This window comes from Taudactylus pleione, unplaced genomic scaffold (genome assembly GCF_031769625.1).
Source record: "Taudactylus pleione unplaced genomic scaffold, aTauple2 ptg000331l, whole genome shotgun sequence".
Lineage (NCBI taxonomy): Eukaryota > Metazoa > Chordata > Amphibia > Anura > Myobatrachidae > Taudactylus > Taudactylus pleione.
Window position 1 is genome coordinate 4,992,373 of NW_028284732.1, and position 17,330 is coordinate 5,009,702.

The following is a 17,330-nucleotide window of genomic DNA, read 5'->3' on the forward strand; positions in this document are numbered from 1 at the left end:
CTGGAATGTGACCATACGAATTGACCTATGAACTGTACTGTAACAGAAGAACCAGGAAGAAGAACCAATGGAATCATGCCAAACTGTTCTATTGTATTGCCTATCCATGTAAGAGTATATATGCAGGCTCTCTGAAACTAGATGCTAGTCTTCTTGCTTTGCTGTTGACGGAGGTTTCATCTTTGATGCTGGGATCTGGATCCAGAGCGCGTGCGTATATGTAACGACTGTACCTTGTGTCTGTATAATTTATTGTGCTAATTGTATTTATATCACAGCATGTAACTATCTGTTTTTATGGTGAATAATAACTTTTTGTGCTTTGGAACCACAATCAAAGTCTGAAAGCAATTATTTCTTGTGCGACTCATAATGCTAAACAGTGACAATTTTAGAGTGTATAGATAGGTAGGAATCGATACCTATAAACAGTTAATTGAAGAAGAACTTACAAGGGTCACTATGGAACAGAAGGGAGACTCTTCCGGCAGCAGCATGCAGCACAGGGAGAACAGAGGACAGTATAGCAGCCCCCTCTGCACAGCTCACATCTCCCCACTGGCCACATACCTTTGACAGCCCCGGGGTCCACGCCAGCAGCTGAGGCACAGAACAGCCGGGCCGGAAAGGAAGGGGAGGCGGGTTTCCAGGGGACAAATATGAGAGTGAATGTTGGGCAAGGCAAATTGCAAGTGGGCCATATGTAAATGACCCCACTGTGTGGGTTCCAAGTGTTATATTTGTTGCCCAAGGCTATTTAACCTTTGCACAACTACTTATTCAAATGTATAGATTGGTGCCTGTGCCCACTTTACCACCCTATTTCATGCCCAAAACCTTGTTGGGCAAGGCCAAATACAAGTGGGTCATATGTTAGTGACCCCCTCTGGATTCCAAGTGTCAAATTTGTTGCCCAAGGCCTATTTAACCCTTGCACAACTACAGCTACTTATTCAAATGCAGAAAACCGGGTGTCTGTGCCCACTCTACCACCCTATTTCATGCCCAAAACCTTTGTGGGCCAAGCAAAATACAATTGAATTTTGTGTAATAGACATTTTATTTTGTTTATACAATGTAAACCTAGTGATTCAATTTGATTTAATTGTTTTAATATAACATGTTCTGAAAAAGATGCTGTAAAATGAATAAGATGCTGGAAATTTAATAAATGAATAAAAAGCTGGTAAATAAAAAACTGGCCAAATAAGAAGCTAACTTCAGCCTCTTGTTCTTGAATACATTATTAATAAATACCTAAAGCAGCACGTCCAACTAGAAGCTACAATAAGGCACTGCACTGTAAAATAGGTAATTTTTGTATTTGTTAAATACAGACTGTACTTCTCACCACTTTTCTTATGCAACTTGTAAAAATCAATAGGTGATGCTCTGCAACATATCAAATAAAGAGAAAAATTGAATGAGAGAATGAGATGTTAAGGTATGAAATATTTTTTTAGCTTTTGATAGATATATGGGTTCAATGTAGGAGTTTGATGGACAGATCAAAATAATGACAAAGAGATTGGGGGAGATTCATATAACTAAGGGGCCTCTGTATCAAGCTTTGGTACATAAAATTATGCAGAAACTGCAGTTTCTGCATATTTTATGTATTGCTCCTATGCACTAAAAGCACAATGCAAGAGATTTCACAGAAATCTCCGTCAAAGTGCTAATTAGCGCTGCAGATCGCAGTCCCCTGACCCATTGACTCCTATGTACTAAACTCCAAAAAGCAAATCTTTTCAGAGTTTAGCATTGGTAGTTTACACCATCTTCAAATGGTATAAACTGCTTTGAGCCAATGGGGGCTCTAGGGGTAGGAGAGAGATCTCTCGATCTCTCTCCGCAGCCCCTGGCCGGCTCCAGAAGCTTTCACTTCTGTAATAGACTTCCACAATTTGCCCGGGATATAACTCGCGGGGACAGCAGTTACCACAACCACTGTCCCTGTGAGTTCCCCTTTGTAAATAGCGGGAATATTTTCATTCAAAATTAAAATATTCCCTGCGAGCTGAACCGATAATAATCGCGGCAGTACAGAGATTATTGATACATAGAGACGGTGGAACCATCATACGGCTGCTGGTCACAATTAATATGTTTCTATTGTCATGATGGTTTGCAGATGTTACCCGACGTCCTCCACTACAGGCAGTGTAGATAGATATGGTTGTATATTAAATCTGCACTACCACAAGTTGCCCTGCCCTGTAGCTGGGGGATTCTCAGTGTAGCCATATTTCCATGGGATGTCTGCCCTCGTTCCTCTTATAGCCCTGGCTGAAACCTATGAGCAGAAGAGTTTGCTGGAGGAACAATCACAAACTGTAATCCAGAGATTGTCGTAATCCAGAGATTGTCGTAATCCAGAGATTGTTGCCTGTGATTGTTTCCTCCTGCTCACACTCTGACATCTACACTTATGTTACAAGAAGGTGGAACTAGGTTGTAAAAGAGCAATTTTATGTAGGCAAAATTCAGTGACAACATGTTCATACAAATGTGAGATATACAGACCAGGATCATCAGGGCACCTAGTATAGGGCAGGTGCAAGTGTACGCATATTATGATGGTGATGTGTAGCAAACCAGGCATGCACGCTTCTTGTTGTAAGTACACCCAATTTACTTCCACCTTTGCATCAGGCGGCGGCCTACAGTGTAACAATGAGTGATTGGTTGGGTAAACAAGTGTATTTTGAATGTACATGAGTTTATTGAGCAGCTCTGATAACTGGTTATTGCAGTTACAGCACACACACTACAATGAGGATTTTCAGATGCTCCTGCCCTGACAAGTGTTCCTGTGCCATAAACAGCCTCCTGGTATCTGCTTCCCGGATACATATGCTTCATTTCCTAAGAAAAATCAGAAAAATATATCCTAAGAAAAAGAAATAAAAGATAGAACTTCAGAACAGAGACTGTGGGCCTGATTCTGAGTGGGACGCAGCGTCAGTCGCAGTGGAGAGATGGTGACTGGGTGGTAACAGGGCGGGTGGCTAAAAAGACGCATGGAGGCATGTCGTGGGTATGTAGCTAGAACGGTTGTGAACAAAGCCACTGAACCACTCACATAGTAGGCCATACTTCAGAGAAACTGCACCTGCCATAGGACTGGTGCAAGTTTTGATGATGCGATGCGCCAAGCAGTAGTAAAGCACCTACGGATGCTGACAGTGAGCGTCTCAGTCCTTGCACATTCGGACGCGTGGATTTACACCAGATAAGGACTTTGTAGCGGCAATAGCATAAAGATGCAGATGCGACTGCAGCAATATCGCAGCTGCGCCCACATCTGCGTTTGACTCAGGATCTACCCTTGTGTCTTTAATGGCAAAGGAGCTGGAAAGGGGCAAAAAAGGAGGCAATTGGGCAATAAACATTCATGATCCTCTACTGCACTATTTATTCCCAGAATGCAACACTCGCTTAGTGATGGAAAGTCATCCCTCCAGCACTGCAGTTAGTGAACGTATATGTATAACCTCCTGATAATAACATACAGTCAGATCCATAAATATTGGGACATTGACAGACTTTTCAGATTTTGGCCTCTATTCACCACCACAATGGTTTTGAAATGAAACAAACAAGATGTGCTTTAACTGCAGACTTTCAGATTTAATTTGAGGGTAATTACATCCAAATCAGGTGAACGGTGTAGGAATTACAACAGTTTCAATATGTGCCTCCCACTTTTTAAGGGGCCAAAAGTAATGGGACTATCAACTCAAAAGCTATTTCATGGATAGGTGTGGGCTATTCCCTCATTATTTCATTATCAATTAAGCAGGTAAAAGGTCTGGAGTTGATTCTAGGTGTGACATTTGCATTTGGAATCAGTTGCTGTCAACTCTCAATATGAGATCCAAAGAGCTGTCACTATCAGTGAAGCAAGCCATCATTAGGCTGAAAAATCAAAACAAACCCATCAGAGAGATAGCAAAAACATTAGGTGTGGCCAAATCAACTGTTTGGAACATTCTTAAAAAGAAAGAACGCACCGGAGAGCTCAGCAACACCAAAAGACCCGGAAGACCACGGAAAACAACTGTGGTGGATGACAAAATAATTATTTCCCTGGTGAAGAAAAACCCCTTTCACAACAGTTGGCCAAATCAAGAACACTCTCCAGGAGGTAGATGTATATGTGTCAAAGTCAACAATCAAGAGAAGACTTCACAAGAGTGAATATAGAGGGTTCACCACAAGATGTAAACCATTGGTGAGCCACAAAAACCGGAAGACCAGATTAGAGTTTGCCAAACAACATCTAAAAAAGCCATTACAGTTCTGGAACAACATCCTATTGACAGATGAGACAAAGATCAACTTGTACCAGAGTGATGGGAAGAGAAGAGAAGGAAAGGAACTGCTCATGATCCAAAACATACCACCTCATCAGTGAAGCATGGTGGTGGTAGTGTCATGACGTGGGCATGTATGGCTGCCAATGGAACTGGTTCCCTTGTATTTATTGATGATGTAATTGCTGACAAAAGCAGCAGAATGAATTCTGAAGTGTTTCGGGCAATATTATATGCTCATATTCAGTCAAATGCTTCAGAACTCATTGGACGGAGCTTCACAGTGCAGATGGACAATGACCCGAAGCATACTGCAAAAGCAACCAAAGAGTTTTGTAAGGCTAAAAAGTGGAATGTTATGCAATGGCCAAGTCAATCCCCTGACCTGAATCCGATTGAGCATGCATTTCTCTTGATGAAGACAAAACTGAAGGGAAAATGCCCCAAGAACAAGCAGGAACTGAAGACATTTGCAGTAGAGGCCTGGCAGAGCATCACCAAGGATGAAACCCAGTGTCTGGTGATATCTATGCGTTCCAGACTTAGATTTAGGATTGTTTAGTTTGTCCCATTCCTTTTGGCCCCTTAAAAAGTGGGAGGCACATATAGAAACCGTTGTAATTCCTACACCGTTGACCTGATTTGGATGTAATTACCCTCAAATTAAATCTGAAAGTCTGCAGTTAAATCACATCTTGTTTGTTTCATTTCAAAGCCATTGTGGTGGTGAATAGAGGACAAAATATGAAAATTCTGTCAATGTCCCAATATTTATGGACCTGACTGTATATTGCTTCTAATTGCTGAGCTGTAAGGCAATCACTTTGGTTTTCATTAAGAAAATATTTTCATGTAAATACAGATTTTTTTTTTCCTGGCTATTTAGTTGCTTGTAAAAATAATACATATTTAGCCCATAATTCACCATGTATTACTCCATATTTCTGTACATATTTTGCAACATTATACTACATAAAGATGCCAGTTATAAATATAAGGAAATAATGTTAATATAAATAGATATTAGAATTCAGCACAGATTTCTGTAACCTGCATAAAAACACAATTAGAGTGAAGAGTATTATTACTGCAGGACAATGGAGGCAGCCCTTTTGCTTAATATGTCTGACAACAGAAAACAATAGCTCATACGAATATGATGTCAAATAAACTACATTCTGTCAAGGCACAGTAAATTGTACGTATGTATTGGTGAATGTTACAAATAGCTTTCTTATAAAAGACAACTTGTATTTTAGCTTCGGTGGTCTTTTAAATACACTTTGAACTGCACACATACATTTAAGTGTGTTTTCAATCACTGCTACATACCTTGCTGAGCAATGATGAGGTAAGTGTGGTACATTTACTGTTCGGACAGGATAAGAGGTACACGGGCACTATCTCCTGACAGCTCCATTGGAGATGTCCTCTGTCCTGTGCGGACATTGAACATAGGAAGCGTGGAGAGAGGTCGTGGAACGTCTCTACTTGAAGCCATGAGCCGAAGCTCTTCCGTGTTGGAGAAGATTGACTGCTGGTGAACTAACTGGATTCTGTGAGACACACAAACATGGTACAGTATCTATCACACATTACTTTGTACAATGATCAAGACTCTAAAGATGATCTATTCTGCCACACTACAGAGTAGACATAGATTTTGGCATCTATTGGGAGTTCCTACAGTAATAGCATAATAACATACTAGAAAGTTGCATAAAGAACATAATAGTCATACAAAATAACATTAACACTACTATGTTACTTGTGTACTACAGTATATAGCAGTGTTACGAGACAGAGTGAAAAGTGATAAGTTTGTGATAAGGTGCCAGCCAATCAGCTCCCAACTGTCATTTTTCAAACACAGCCTGTGAGATGACAGTTGGGAGCTGATTGGCTGGCACCTTATCACTTTCTTATCACTTTTCACTCTGTCTCCTAACACTGCTTAGTATATAGACCCCATAATGTATTACAGGTGTAGATTAAAGGGGTGACCTCCACTTAAACACTTACATTATTTACATTAACTGCTTTTCCTCTGAATAGCAGAATTGCGGCCTCTTCAAGTCTTCATGTTCCACCTCACAAGGAGGAGGTGATGAACTGCGCTACTACTGTATTGCTGTGCTTGATGTGTTGTGTGGGGAGGAAGGGGGGGTGCAGCTCAGTCCTGTAAGGGTGCCCGCTTCTACTTGAATGATCTAAAAATTGATGGCAAAGAGCGCTCGCTGGTGTAGGTGCAGGAATGGGAGGGGTGTGAGTGTTTGTGGGGGGGGTTATTGTTGTGCTGGAGGTGAAGTGTGTGGTAGGTGTTTGTGTATATATATATATATATATATATATATATGAATAGAAATGTAATGTACAGTCTACTCCTCTTGTTGGTGGATGTGGTATGAACTGTTAATGCCAATTTTTTTGTGTTGCGCATGTAACATAAATTGTGCATGTAAAATAACACATTCCATGTGTCATTAACCCTTCATGCAACACCCATGCAACAAGAGTGGTTTGTACATTCAATTTCTATTCATATACACACACACCACTCTCCAACCACTCACTTCACATCCATGCCCCACAGCACAACAATAACCCCCCCCCACACACACACACACTCTCCCACCACACCTGCCATTCCTGCACCTACATTGTTGATCCATCCCTTAAACCAGTGCCACCTTTATATGTTGGTAGAATCATTAGGTAATGTATAAATCCAGAGATGAAGACAAGCCATTTTTCAATTTTTCTACTAGTATCACAATTAGTGCTACTGCCCAGAGAATTTCAATTGTTGTGTCCTTTATCCACATAATACTGAGGTTCCCCAGACGGACCCACACTGTCCTGCTACTTGTGGTGGAGAGTAATGTCTACACTTACAATTGATCTTCAGTTCATTATTCCCTATTAAACAGGAATACCTATGTAGTGTTTCTCCTCTACCCTAGATTGTTAGATCAAAGGAGCAGGGTCCTCCCCCCTACTGTCTCACAGCCTTCTTCTCTAGCACTTCAATGACAGCCTTCACCTTCCCAGACGTAACTGGACTTTTTGGTCCCTGTAAGAGAGAGAGCTTTGGCGCCCCCCCCCCCCATATTTTAAATAGGGATATAAGATAGTGCACCTGAAAAAGGGCCATAGCCTCATGGGGAGGGGCCAGGGAAGAGATAGGGGAGGCCAGGAGATGCTGGGGATAAAAGAAGAGGAAGCTACAAGTGAGAATGATAATAAACAGGAAAATTGACAGGCCCAAACAGCGCCCCCTGCCCTGCGGTGCCCTGTGTCATGGCACAGGTCGCACTACCCTAGTTACGGCCCTGTGTATGGATAATTGTGTTGCTAATTGTTACTTGTGCTCTGTTTATATTTTGGTTACTGTATTGTAAAGTAAGTTTCTGTGCACCCTGTACTGTATGTACAGAGCTGCGGATCACTTGTGGCACCCTGTAAATAAAATGCAATAATAATAATAATAATACTGTATTATAAGAAATTCAATATGCCATACTATAATACTATATTACACTGTAAATATATACGAAGTCACTTCATAGTTTAATCTTTAGCATAAAACATGCTATTTTACAATTACAAACAATTCTCATTGATCTAAAACTTAAAATGGCAAGATCTACATTACAATGAACAACATACACCAGAATTAGACAAACAGCACTAACATAATGCGTGTCAGTGTGGCAAAGCAGTTAATATAGCAGCGTCTTTAATGTGTTTGCATGTGTTTCCTACAGGGTTTTCTCTAACTGTGCAAAGGCACATTTTGGCCTTTGATTGGTGTAGGTGTTTGTCTCCCTGTGCGGAAATGAGATGGCAAGTGCCTGTGGGGAAGGAACTAATGTGCCGAGCACTGTGGAATGTGTCGGTGTAAAGATACTAATAATAACACAGTGCACACGTGCAATGAAAGCATAAAACACACAAATTGTAGAGCTTACTCTGATGTTTCTGCATCTCTCTTCTCTCTTAAAATAAAAATAAAATGTTTCATCAAAATCCAACAACAGCAATATATATAAATCAGATCATTTAGTCTTAATTTGTATGACCACAGGTCTAAAGTGGCCGTTATCTCTGAAAGATATATTTACTAAAGTGAGAGTTTTTAGAAGTGGAGACGTTGCCCATATCAACCAATCAGATTCTACTTAACATTTAACTAGCACCTTCTAGAAGATAATAGCTACAATCTGATTGGTTGCTATGGGCCAGGGCTGGCTTGAGGCACGTTCGACCAGTACGGCCGAACAGGGTCACCACCCCATAGAGGGCGCACCCCTTCCAACCATCCCGATTTCAGCGGGACAGTTCCATTTTTCGGGCACTGCCTCGCTGTTCCACACGCCGGAGGTCAGGAGGTTGGGCAGCTGTGCGGCGGTGCGGAGTCCGGAGAAGAGGAATGGATGCCACGTGCATTCAGTGCAGGAAGAGGGCTGGGGGCAGGCCAGATACTGAAGGAGTGCTGGGCTCGCACCCAGCCTGACATTAAACAGGAGGCGTGCCATAACCCTGCGCGCAGGGTTAACGGGTGCCTCAGTCCCGTTCTGCACAGGGCACAGCTCCTCCTGGAAAAACTCTCACTTCAGTAAATTTACCCCTGAGCGTTTATACTTTACACATTACATTAATTTCCCTCATGCTATTACTCTACTGTAGCATTGCTATGCTCATGATTTCTGTATCTCCAAAACATTGCACCTTGGTTACATTATCCTCTTGTATTTCTCCTATATAATGCATTTTCCCCAAACACTACCTCATTCATGATGTCCAATAGACCTGTCTTCCTCAAGATGTTATTCTCTAGCACTACCTACTACATGTGTTTTCCTAGCAAAAACCTCCATCAGGATATGATTCTCAACATTACCTCTTTTATGATGTGATCCCTACCACTGCCGGGGTCCGGTCCCATAGTCAACAATGTTGGCAAAAATGCCGACATTGACCATATTGACACAAAGAAGATGACATTAGAATGTCGACATGGTTCGACACATCGACATGCAACATGTCAACATCCCCAGAATGTCATGTGACACGTTCACAATGTCGACATCTGGATTTTCGGAATGTGAAATGCAAAGAATCTCTGAATGCCCATGGTTGGGGTAAGGTGCAACTGGAAGGGTTAGGCTGCGGGAGGAGATTAGGGTTATGCTGTCAGAGAGGGGGGGGACTGAAGTTAGGCTTAGGCACTAGTGAGAGGATTCAGGATTAAGGTTGGGGATAGGGTCAAACAAGGAACAATTTGCTCCTGGAACAAACCATTCTGCAATGCATATGCATTTATTATTTTGTATACATGGAAAATACTGGCTGCTTTTTCACTACAGAGAATAAATACTGGGAAGCTTTGTTTTACACAGGGTTGCCTACCTTTAACATTCTCTTCCCGGGAGAAGCCCGGGTAAGAGATGCAGCAGGGGGCCGACAGGGGCGGGGCTTGACGATTCACGTCATTAAGCCCCGCCCCTCGCGGTAAAATTGCCGCGTTTGGGCACAATTTACATAGGGGGCGGGGCCAAATGCTGTGATTCATGCAGAATCACAGCTTAAGCCCCGCCCCCTTCACGGAGACCCGCGATTGCCGCGGGTATTCTCCTAATTCTGCCCACTTCACTAGGAAGTGGGCAGAATGCGGGAGAAATGCCTACCCTTCCGGGGGTGCGGGGGGTTACCCGAAAAATCGTGAGCCTCCCGAGAAAACCGGGAGGGTAGGCATGTATGGTTTTACACTGAAATGTAGAATTTAGTAAGGACATATATCACCCAACCATCCCGATTTCAGTGGGACAGTCACGCTTTTCGAGTACTGTCCTGCTGTACCACCCGTGGGCCGCAGTGTCCAGAAGACAGAGGGGAGGTTGGGTAGGCACTCTGTCTGCATAGCAGAGTAACGGGGAATGGATGACACATGCCACTGTTGGGGAAGGGGGGGGGCTGAGGGTTACCAAGCAGGTCCCATAACGCTGGACAAGTCACCAGCATGACAAGAAACGGAAGTCATGACACCCGTAACTAAAACATCATATACCATGGGGCATGGCCTCGGCATGTGCAAAAAAATCACGGGTGTGGAATTCAAAATGTTTGGGAGGTATGGACACAGCCCTTACCAACTCTACATCTCTGCACATTTTAAATCTGTCCCACTTGCTGTGAAACATGGTCTTCCCGATAAAAAAATTGTTTCCTTGTGCTCCTATTTTTATTTACTTGCAAGTCTGAATCAAGCCCTATGCGGCACCAATTATGTACTGGGGCATTGTCCTGTTGTCTCACCCACAGGACGCAGTGGGGGAGGTTAGGGGAGCACTCGATTGCTGCACCAGGTGAATACTGAATATAAACAAAAAATGGCAGCTGCTCAATCAATCTAGCAGCACTAATCAGGTGCATGAAAGGGAGGGGTCATACTAAGTAGAAAAAGGAGGGGGGTTTAACCCCCTATTGTTCCTCAGCACACTGAATAGTACCTGCAACAATATATGAAAACTATATGGTCATAGAAATCAGAGATATTAGTTGCATGCATTTGCAAATACATGGGAAGCTGCTAGGCCACGTCACGGCTTCTCTGTCACTAGCAGTCCCTAACACTAAGGGGTTCACATCTGGGGCGCAGTGCACCCCAAAAAACATCCAGCCTAGGACCCCCCCAGGGCTTTACACGAAAAATGGAAAAAGAGTGACAGTGCAGTGTAAAGTATTGGTGTGTAAGACTAATTAATGAGTGTTGGAAAAAGGGGTTAAAATATATGTGAATTATTACATGAAAAACATACAAACATAATATGTGATGTAGAAAGCCCGAACGCTCACCCCAAATGTAAAATATACCAATTATAAGGCCTCATGATAAAAACCCCCCTCCTTTTTCTACTTAGTATGACCCCTCCCTTTCATGCACCTGATTAGTGCTGCTAGATTGATTGAGCAGCTGCCATTTTTTGTTTGTTTGGTATGAGTGGTATAAAGGAGCCAGCATTAGTAGGGCATGCTGGTTCTAGTAGTGCTAGTTGGAGTTCCCAGGGGTGACTCCCAGGTAAGCTGGCTCTCAATGTGGATGCATTTATGTATGTGCCTTTATCAGGAGGCCTTACATTAGACAAAATTTATATGTGCCTTTATCATGAGGCCTTATAATTGGTATATTTTACATTTGGGGTGAGCGTTCGGGCGTAAGGCCCCCGGGGCTGGTCTGGCTGGGCCCCCTCATGGCATCACCACTTAATACACATAGTTGCTTTTTACATCACATATTATGTTTGTATTTTTTTCATGTAATAATTCACATATATTTTAACCCCTTTTTCCAACACTCATTAATTAGTCTTACACACCTATACTTTACACGGCACTGTCACTCTTTTTCCATTTTTCGTGTGATGCCCTGGGGGGGTCCTAGGCTGGACGTTTTTCGGGGTGCACTGCGTCCCAGATGTGAACCCCTTAGTGTTAGGGACTGCTAGTGACAGAGAAGCCGTGACGTGGCCTAGCAGCTTCCCATGTATTTGCAAATGTATGCAACTAATATCTCTGATTTCTATGACCATATAGTTTTCATATATTGTTGCAGGTACTATTCAGTGTGCTGAGGAACAATAGGGGTTTAAACCCCCCTCCTTTTTCTATTTTGGAATATATGTTGTGTATCTCAACAGAATATATGCATGGTATCTCAACAGTGCAAGGGTAAACCTGGGGCTAGCCCAGCTGCTCGGGGAGTGCTGAGCATGCCCCCGGAGTGATGGAATTGGGAATGTGACTTGACGTCACGCACCCTTCCACTTGTGTCATGCCCCCTTTTTAAGTGTGCGGAGGGCAGGGGCGTATCTACCCCTTGGCCAGGATGGCACTCACCAGGGGCGCCAGCCGAGGGAGGGCGCCTCCCATGTGACACAGCCGATTGGCTGCAGCACTCACTGCTGTTACGATTCTGATTGACCTAGACTGATGTGAAGGTGCATGAGTGCAAGATACGGTGAGGTGGGAAACAATAGCAGTAGGAGTTGAGCTGAGACATGGGACTCAGGGGAGGTGCTGCCCCCACAGCTAGCTGTCCTGGCAGAGAGAGGGACACGGTCCGGAGAGTGAGGCCATGGGAAATGCCGCACCAGAGAGGCTGTAAAAGCGCCAGTGCAGCTCCCAGAAGGCACCATGGCAGACAAGGAGGGTAAGTGTGGAGAAAGTTTGCGGCTATTTTGCAGGGCCACCAGGAATCTACCCACTGCCGAGAAACCGACCAACACAATAAACCTTGGGATGAGGCCACAGCCGCCCGGCCACATTGGTGCCCTCCCGCTGGGGGATGTGGCTAGCAGTAGCCTGGGCAGCAGTGTGTGGCACCAGGGGTGTCAGCCTCCTTATCCCATGTCCTGCAGAGCGGCTGAAGTTCCCATGTACCTTGATCTGTGCTGTACCTCTCTCCCTGCTAAAACAGCTGCGTTTGATGATGCGGGTGATAAACTACGAGTACAAGATCTGGAAGAAGTACACACCCTTCCTCTATGACCTGGTGATGATGCATGCCCTGGAATGGCCGAGCCTCTCCACACAGTGGCTGCAATATACACTCAGTAGGAAGTACCCAGCAGCAGCACACACGCTGTATGTTTTGTTAGTTTCTTTTATTTACTTCCTTGGGGCATCAATGTGACGTCCTATGTTCTGTACCTGTTCAGCTGCTTAGATGGCAGAGGCTGGTTAGGGGACAGTCTCCAGATCTGTCCGCACACAACTCGCCTGTGTGTGTGCCCCACTCCATCTTACTCTGCCGGGTCCTTGGGGGCGCTCGGACCCCTAGATACACTCCTGGCGGGGTATACAATCGGGAAGCCGGCTGCCTTAATACCGTCAGCCGTCTTCCCGTCTGTCATATCCCGGCGAGGGATGAAATGCCGGGCGTCTAGATGTAGACGCCTGACATTTCCCCGACGCCGGGAGACAGGCGCCCGGCATCCCGATCGAAGGGATGCCAGGCGCCGCGAGCGGATAGCCGCGGGGGGGGGGAGGGTTAGGTTTAGGGCACCCGGGGGGGATTTAGGGTTAGGCACCCCCCCGGGAGGGTTATGGTTAGGTTAGTGGGAGGGAGGGTTAGGGTTAGGCACCCCCGGGGGGGGACTTATGGTTAGGCACCCCCCCGGGGGACTTAGGTTTAGGCAGCGGGGAAGGGGGGGTTAAGGTTAGGCACTTAGAGGGGGGATTAGGGTTAGGCACTTCAGGGGGAGATTAGGGTTAGGCACCCCTAAGGAGGGTTAGGGTTAGGGGGTTAGGTTAGGTTAGTTAGTACTTACCTATCCATGATCTGGATTTCCAGCGTTGTCGGGCTTCCGCTGCCGGGATCTCTGCATTTGTCGGGCTGTCACTGCCGGGAATCGAACCTGGGGCCGACGGTATTTCATACCGTTTCCCCTGGCTGAGGGTCCTGATCCTATCACATTATGATCTCGCCCAGCACTGCCTACCTCATTATGGGCTTGATTCAGAGGTGGACACAGTTGCATGCCCAACTGCGATTTTGGACTGAACGAACTTGTGAAAATCTGCTAATGATTCATTACAGCATATGTTTTGTTTACAGAGACGCCCACCTCCACCGTCTCAGATCCACAGCTTACATACAAAAGACTGTACAGTACATCGGGAACATCACTCGTACATCGGACGCACCATCAAAATTCCTATGGTGTCTCAGAATGTCCATCCCAACAAAGATGCCGGGGCTAGTCCAACTGCAAATAAATTTGCAGTGGCTGACTAAGATACGACAAAAAAACGGTGGCGTCACGTCATTTTTGTAGCCACCTCTTGTTACCTTCCCAAAGAGTCACTACCTATCATTCACTTTGTGAATAAATCCTCACTGTGTCTGCCGTTGCTAATCAATCACAGTGTGTGCGCAGTGTGGCTGTAACGCATGCGCAGTGGTATACAATCGCTCCACTGCGTCCTACATCGACATAGCGTCCACCTCTGAATCAGTCCCAATGTGATCCCTCAGCACTGCCTACCTCATAGGGGGGATATTTATCAAATCTTGGAGAAATATATAGGGATTTGTACCAACCAATCAGCTCCTGTCATTTTTCAAACACATCCTGTAAAGTGAGTTAGGAGCTGATTGGTTGGTACTTTGGGGCAAATGTACTAAGCTTTGGAAAGTGATAAATTGGAAAGTGATAAACTGCCAACCAATTTGCTCCTAACTGTCATTTTTCAAACACAGCCTGTAATATGACAGTTAGGAGCTGAGTGGCTGGTAGTTTATCACTTTCCAGGGCTTAGTACATCTCCATCTCCGTCCACTTTATCTCTTTCCAAGGCTTAGTACATAGACCCCTTGCTTTGAGTGACAGATAGTGCCGTTTGTGGGTGGTAACAGGGGAAGGTGCTTGTGAACGGGGGAGTGGATGTGCGAACGCAGGCGTGTCAGGCTGCCAAAATGCCATTTAAAGGGCGTGCATATTTAGCAAAGTAGCGCCATTGTACACGTCACCTTCATGTATTTCAGCCAACACTGATCGCTGTGCTTGCGGCAGGCTAAGGTAACCCCAAGGGCTGCAAGCAGCTCCGATGGCTCTCGATGGTCCCGATTAATCCTTCATTTCCCGGAGATGACGTGTGTTGCGAGTGGCAAGGGGGCGTCTTTAGACACTTGCGAGCGCACTTTGCCATAGCTCGCTATAACATAGTAGGTGTCCTTACGCAACGCAGTGCGAGCACTTCATTTAAATAACCACCACCTTTTTGCCAGCAAGCGACCGCAACTTGCGAGCGGGTCTGAATGAGCTCCAAAGTACCAACCAATCAGCTTGTAACTGCCATTAAACAGGCCAGTAGCTGATTGGCTAGTACATTATCACTCTCCACTTTATCTTTCTCTAAGATTTGATACATCTCCCCCTTAGTGTACCAAGAGCTGATTATGGGCCTGATTCAGCAAGGATCGCAACTGCGATTACGCACGCAATCACACTAATACTAGTATTATCCTTCCCCTGGTGTAGTAGCCTGCCTCTAATGTGCAGGCACTGAAAATGCCCACTTTCAGCATATCTGCACGCTGTAAACCCACCGTGATTCTTGACATGCCACCATTGACGCACTATCAACACTTGCACTAGCCCTATGGCAGGTGTAATTTCTCTGTCTGAACATGGCCTCTGTGCATTGGTGTGGGATGCAGTCATAATACCGACAGTCGGGATGCCGGCACTGGAATCCCGACACCTGTCAGAATCTCGTCAGCATCCCAACGGTAAGTACTGGGGTTAGGTAGAGGGTTAGGGTTTGGTGTTAGGCACTATGGGGAGAGTTAGAGTTGGGCACTAAGGGGGTATGGTTAGGTTTAGGCAACGGGGAGGGAGGCTTAGGGTTGGGTGGAGGATTAGGGTTAGGTAGAGGGTGAGGGTTAGGATACTGACCGACCGGTGTCGGTATCCTAACCTGTCGGAATGCCGGCATCAGGATTTTGACCACCAGGATCCCGAGCGCTGGCATCCCATACCCAACCCCATTGGCGAATCTAAAATGGTTGTATAATACTTACCTCTCTGGAGTCCAGCATCGGCACTGCAGCAGAGAACATAAGCAGTGCATTCAAACCGTATTCACCTCTGAATCACTGGTCGCATGCAAAAGCGAACCCAGCAGCGTGTATTGGCAGTCGTCCGTCTGTGAGTTTATGCAAATGGACTACAAACTCCTTCCCTTCCTTGTGGCCAAATGTGCAAGGATGAGTCTCCCAGCACTGCCTACCTCATTATGTCATCCCCCAGCACTGCCTACCTCATTATGTCATCCCCCAGCACTGCCTACCTCATTATGTCATCCCCTAGCACTGCCTACCTCATTATGTCATCCCCAGCATTGTCTAACCTCATTATGTCATCCCCAAGCATTGCCTACCTCATTATGTCATCCCCCAGCACTGTCTACCTCATTATGTCATCCCCCTGCACTGCCTACCTCATTATGGGCCTGTTGTACTAAAGTGAAAAATGCGGCAAAAGCCTCGGTTTACCGAATTTTCCATACGTACTAAGCACCAGAATGCTTCATCCCAGTGGGTAACACCATCATCAGGTAGCGTTACCCATTAGAAGTCTATGGGCTTCTTATCGGGATGCCCACTGAGAGGGATACGATTGGATTCCTGCCATCTCCCTCCGCGGCACCAGGGTTATCGCAAAGGATAGCTCTTGTCGGAAAAGCTGTCCTTCGTGATTTAATCAACCGCAGTATGTACCCGATAAGAGGCAGGATGTACCACATTGGGGATGCAACGCTTAGTACATTCCGCCCTATGTGTTTCCCAGCGCTGCCTACCTCATTATGTAATACCCCAGCACTGCTGGTCTGATGATGTAATCCCCCAGCACTGCCTCCCTCTTAAAATGATCCCCTCTAATATGTCATAATAATACATATACATACTGTAATTTGCTCTTGACAATCATGCTATCAGTACTTCTCCATTATATAGTGCCATAAAAGTAAACTTAAATTATACATATATATATCTATTTGCCTACATAAATCCCTTCAAGAGCATATAGAGTATTGCCATGAACACTTACACCCCTTCTCTGCGGCAGCACATGATATAGGACAGCAGAGCACACAGGAGCACAGCAATTAGAATAGGAAGGAGAAGAGTGAGCAAGTAATCCGGAAGGTAATGAGTTTCACCTAAGTCATCAGAAGGAGGACTAAACTCGACTTCCCATTGCAGAGCCTCAGAACTATATGGTGTAGGAGATGGTTCTGATTTTTCTATCTGTAATGATATAATGGAGTGAAAATAAGTATATATTTTAATTTTCACATTACAGTAGGCAAGTTTTCCGAAACACGGTTCTTGAAAGAAAATATGACTAATTTAACCACAAAAAGAAAAAATCGCACTGCTTATTTATCATTGTGCAGCACCTACTTGTATAAATTTCAAGGTGTATGCCCACATCCAGGTCC

General features: G+C 44.9%; 1 protein-coding gene across 1 annotated transcript in view; it reads right to left on the reverse strand.

Moving 5' to 3' along the window:
* Positions 1–2,703: 2,703 nt before the first annotated feature.
* SGCA (sarcoglycan alpha) overlaps positions 2,704–17,330 on the reverse strand; it is a 52,278-nt gene continuing 37,651 nt past the window's right edge. Inside the window, exons 7-10 of the mRNA XM_088443601.1 lie at positions 16,937–17,136; positions 8,291–8,317; positions 5,652–5,875; positions 2,704–2,868 (exon numbers count right to left, since the gene is read on the reverse strand). Coding sequence (XP_088299727.1) covers positions 5,686–5,875; positions 8,291–8,317; positions 16,937–17,136 — 417 coding nt within the window. The 3' untranslated portion in view covers positions 2,704–2,868; positions 5,652–5,685. The remainder of the gene's footprint in view (positions 2,869–5,651; positions 5,876–8,290; positions 8,318–16,936; positions 17,137–17,330) is intronic.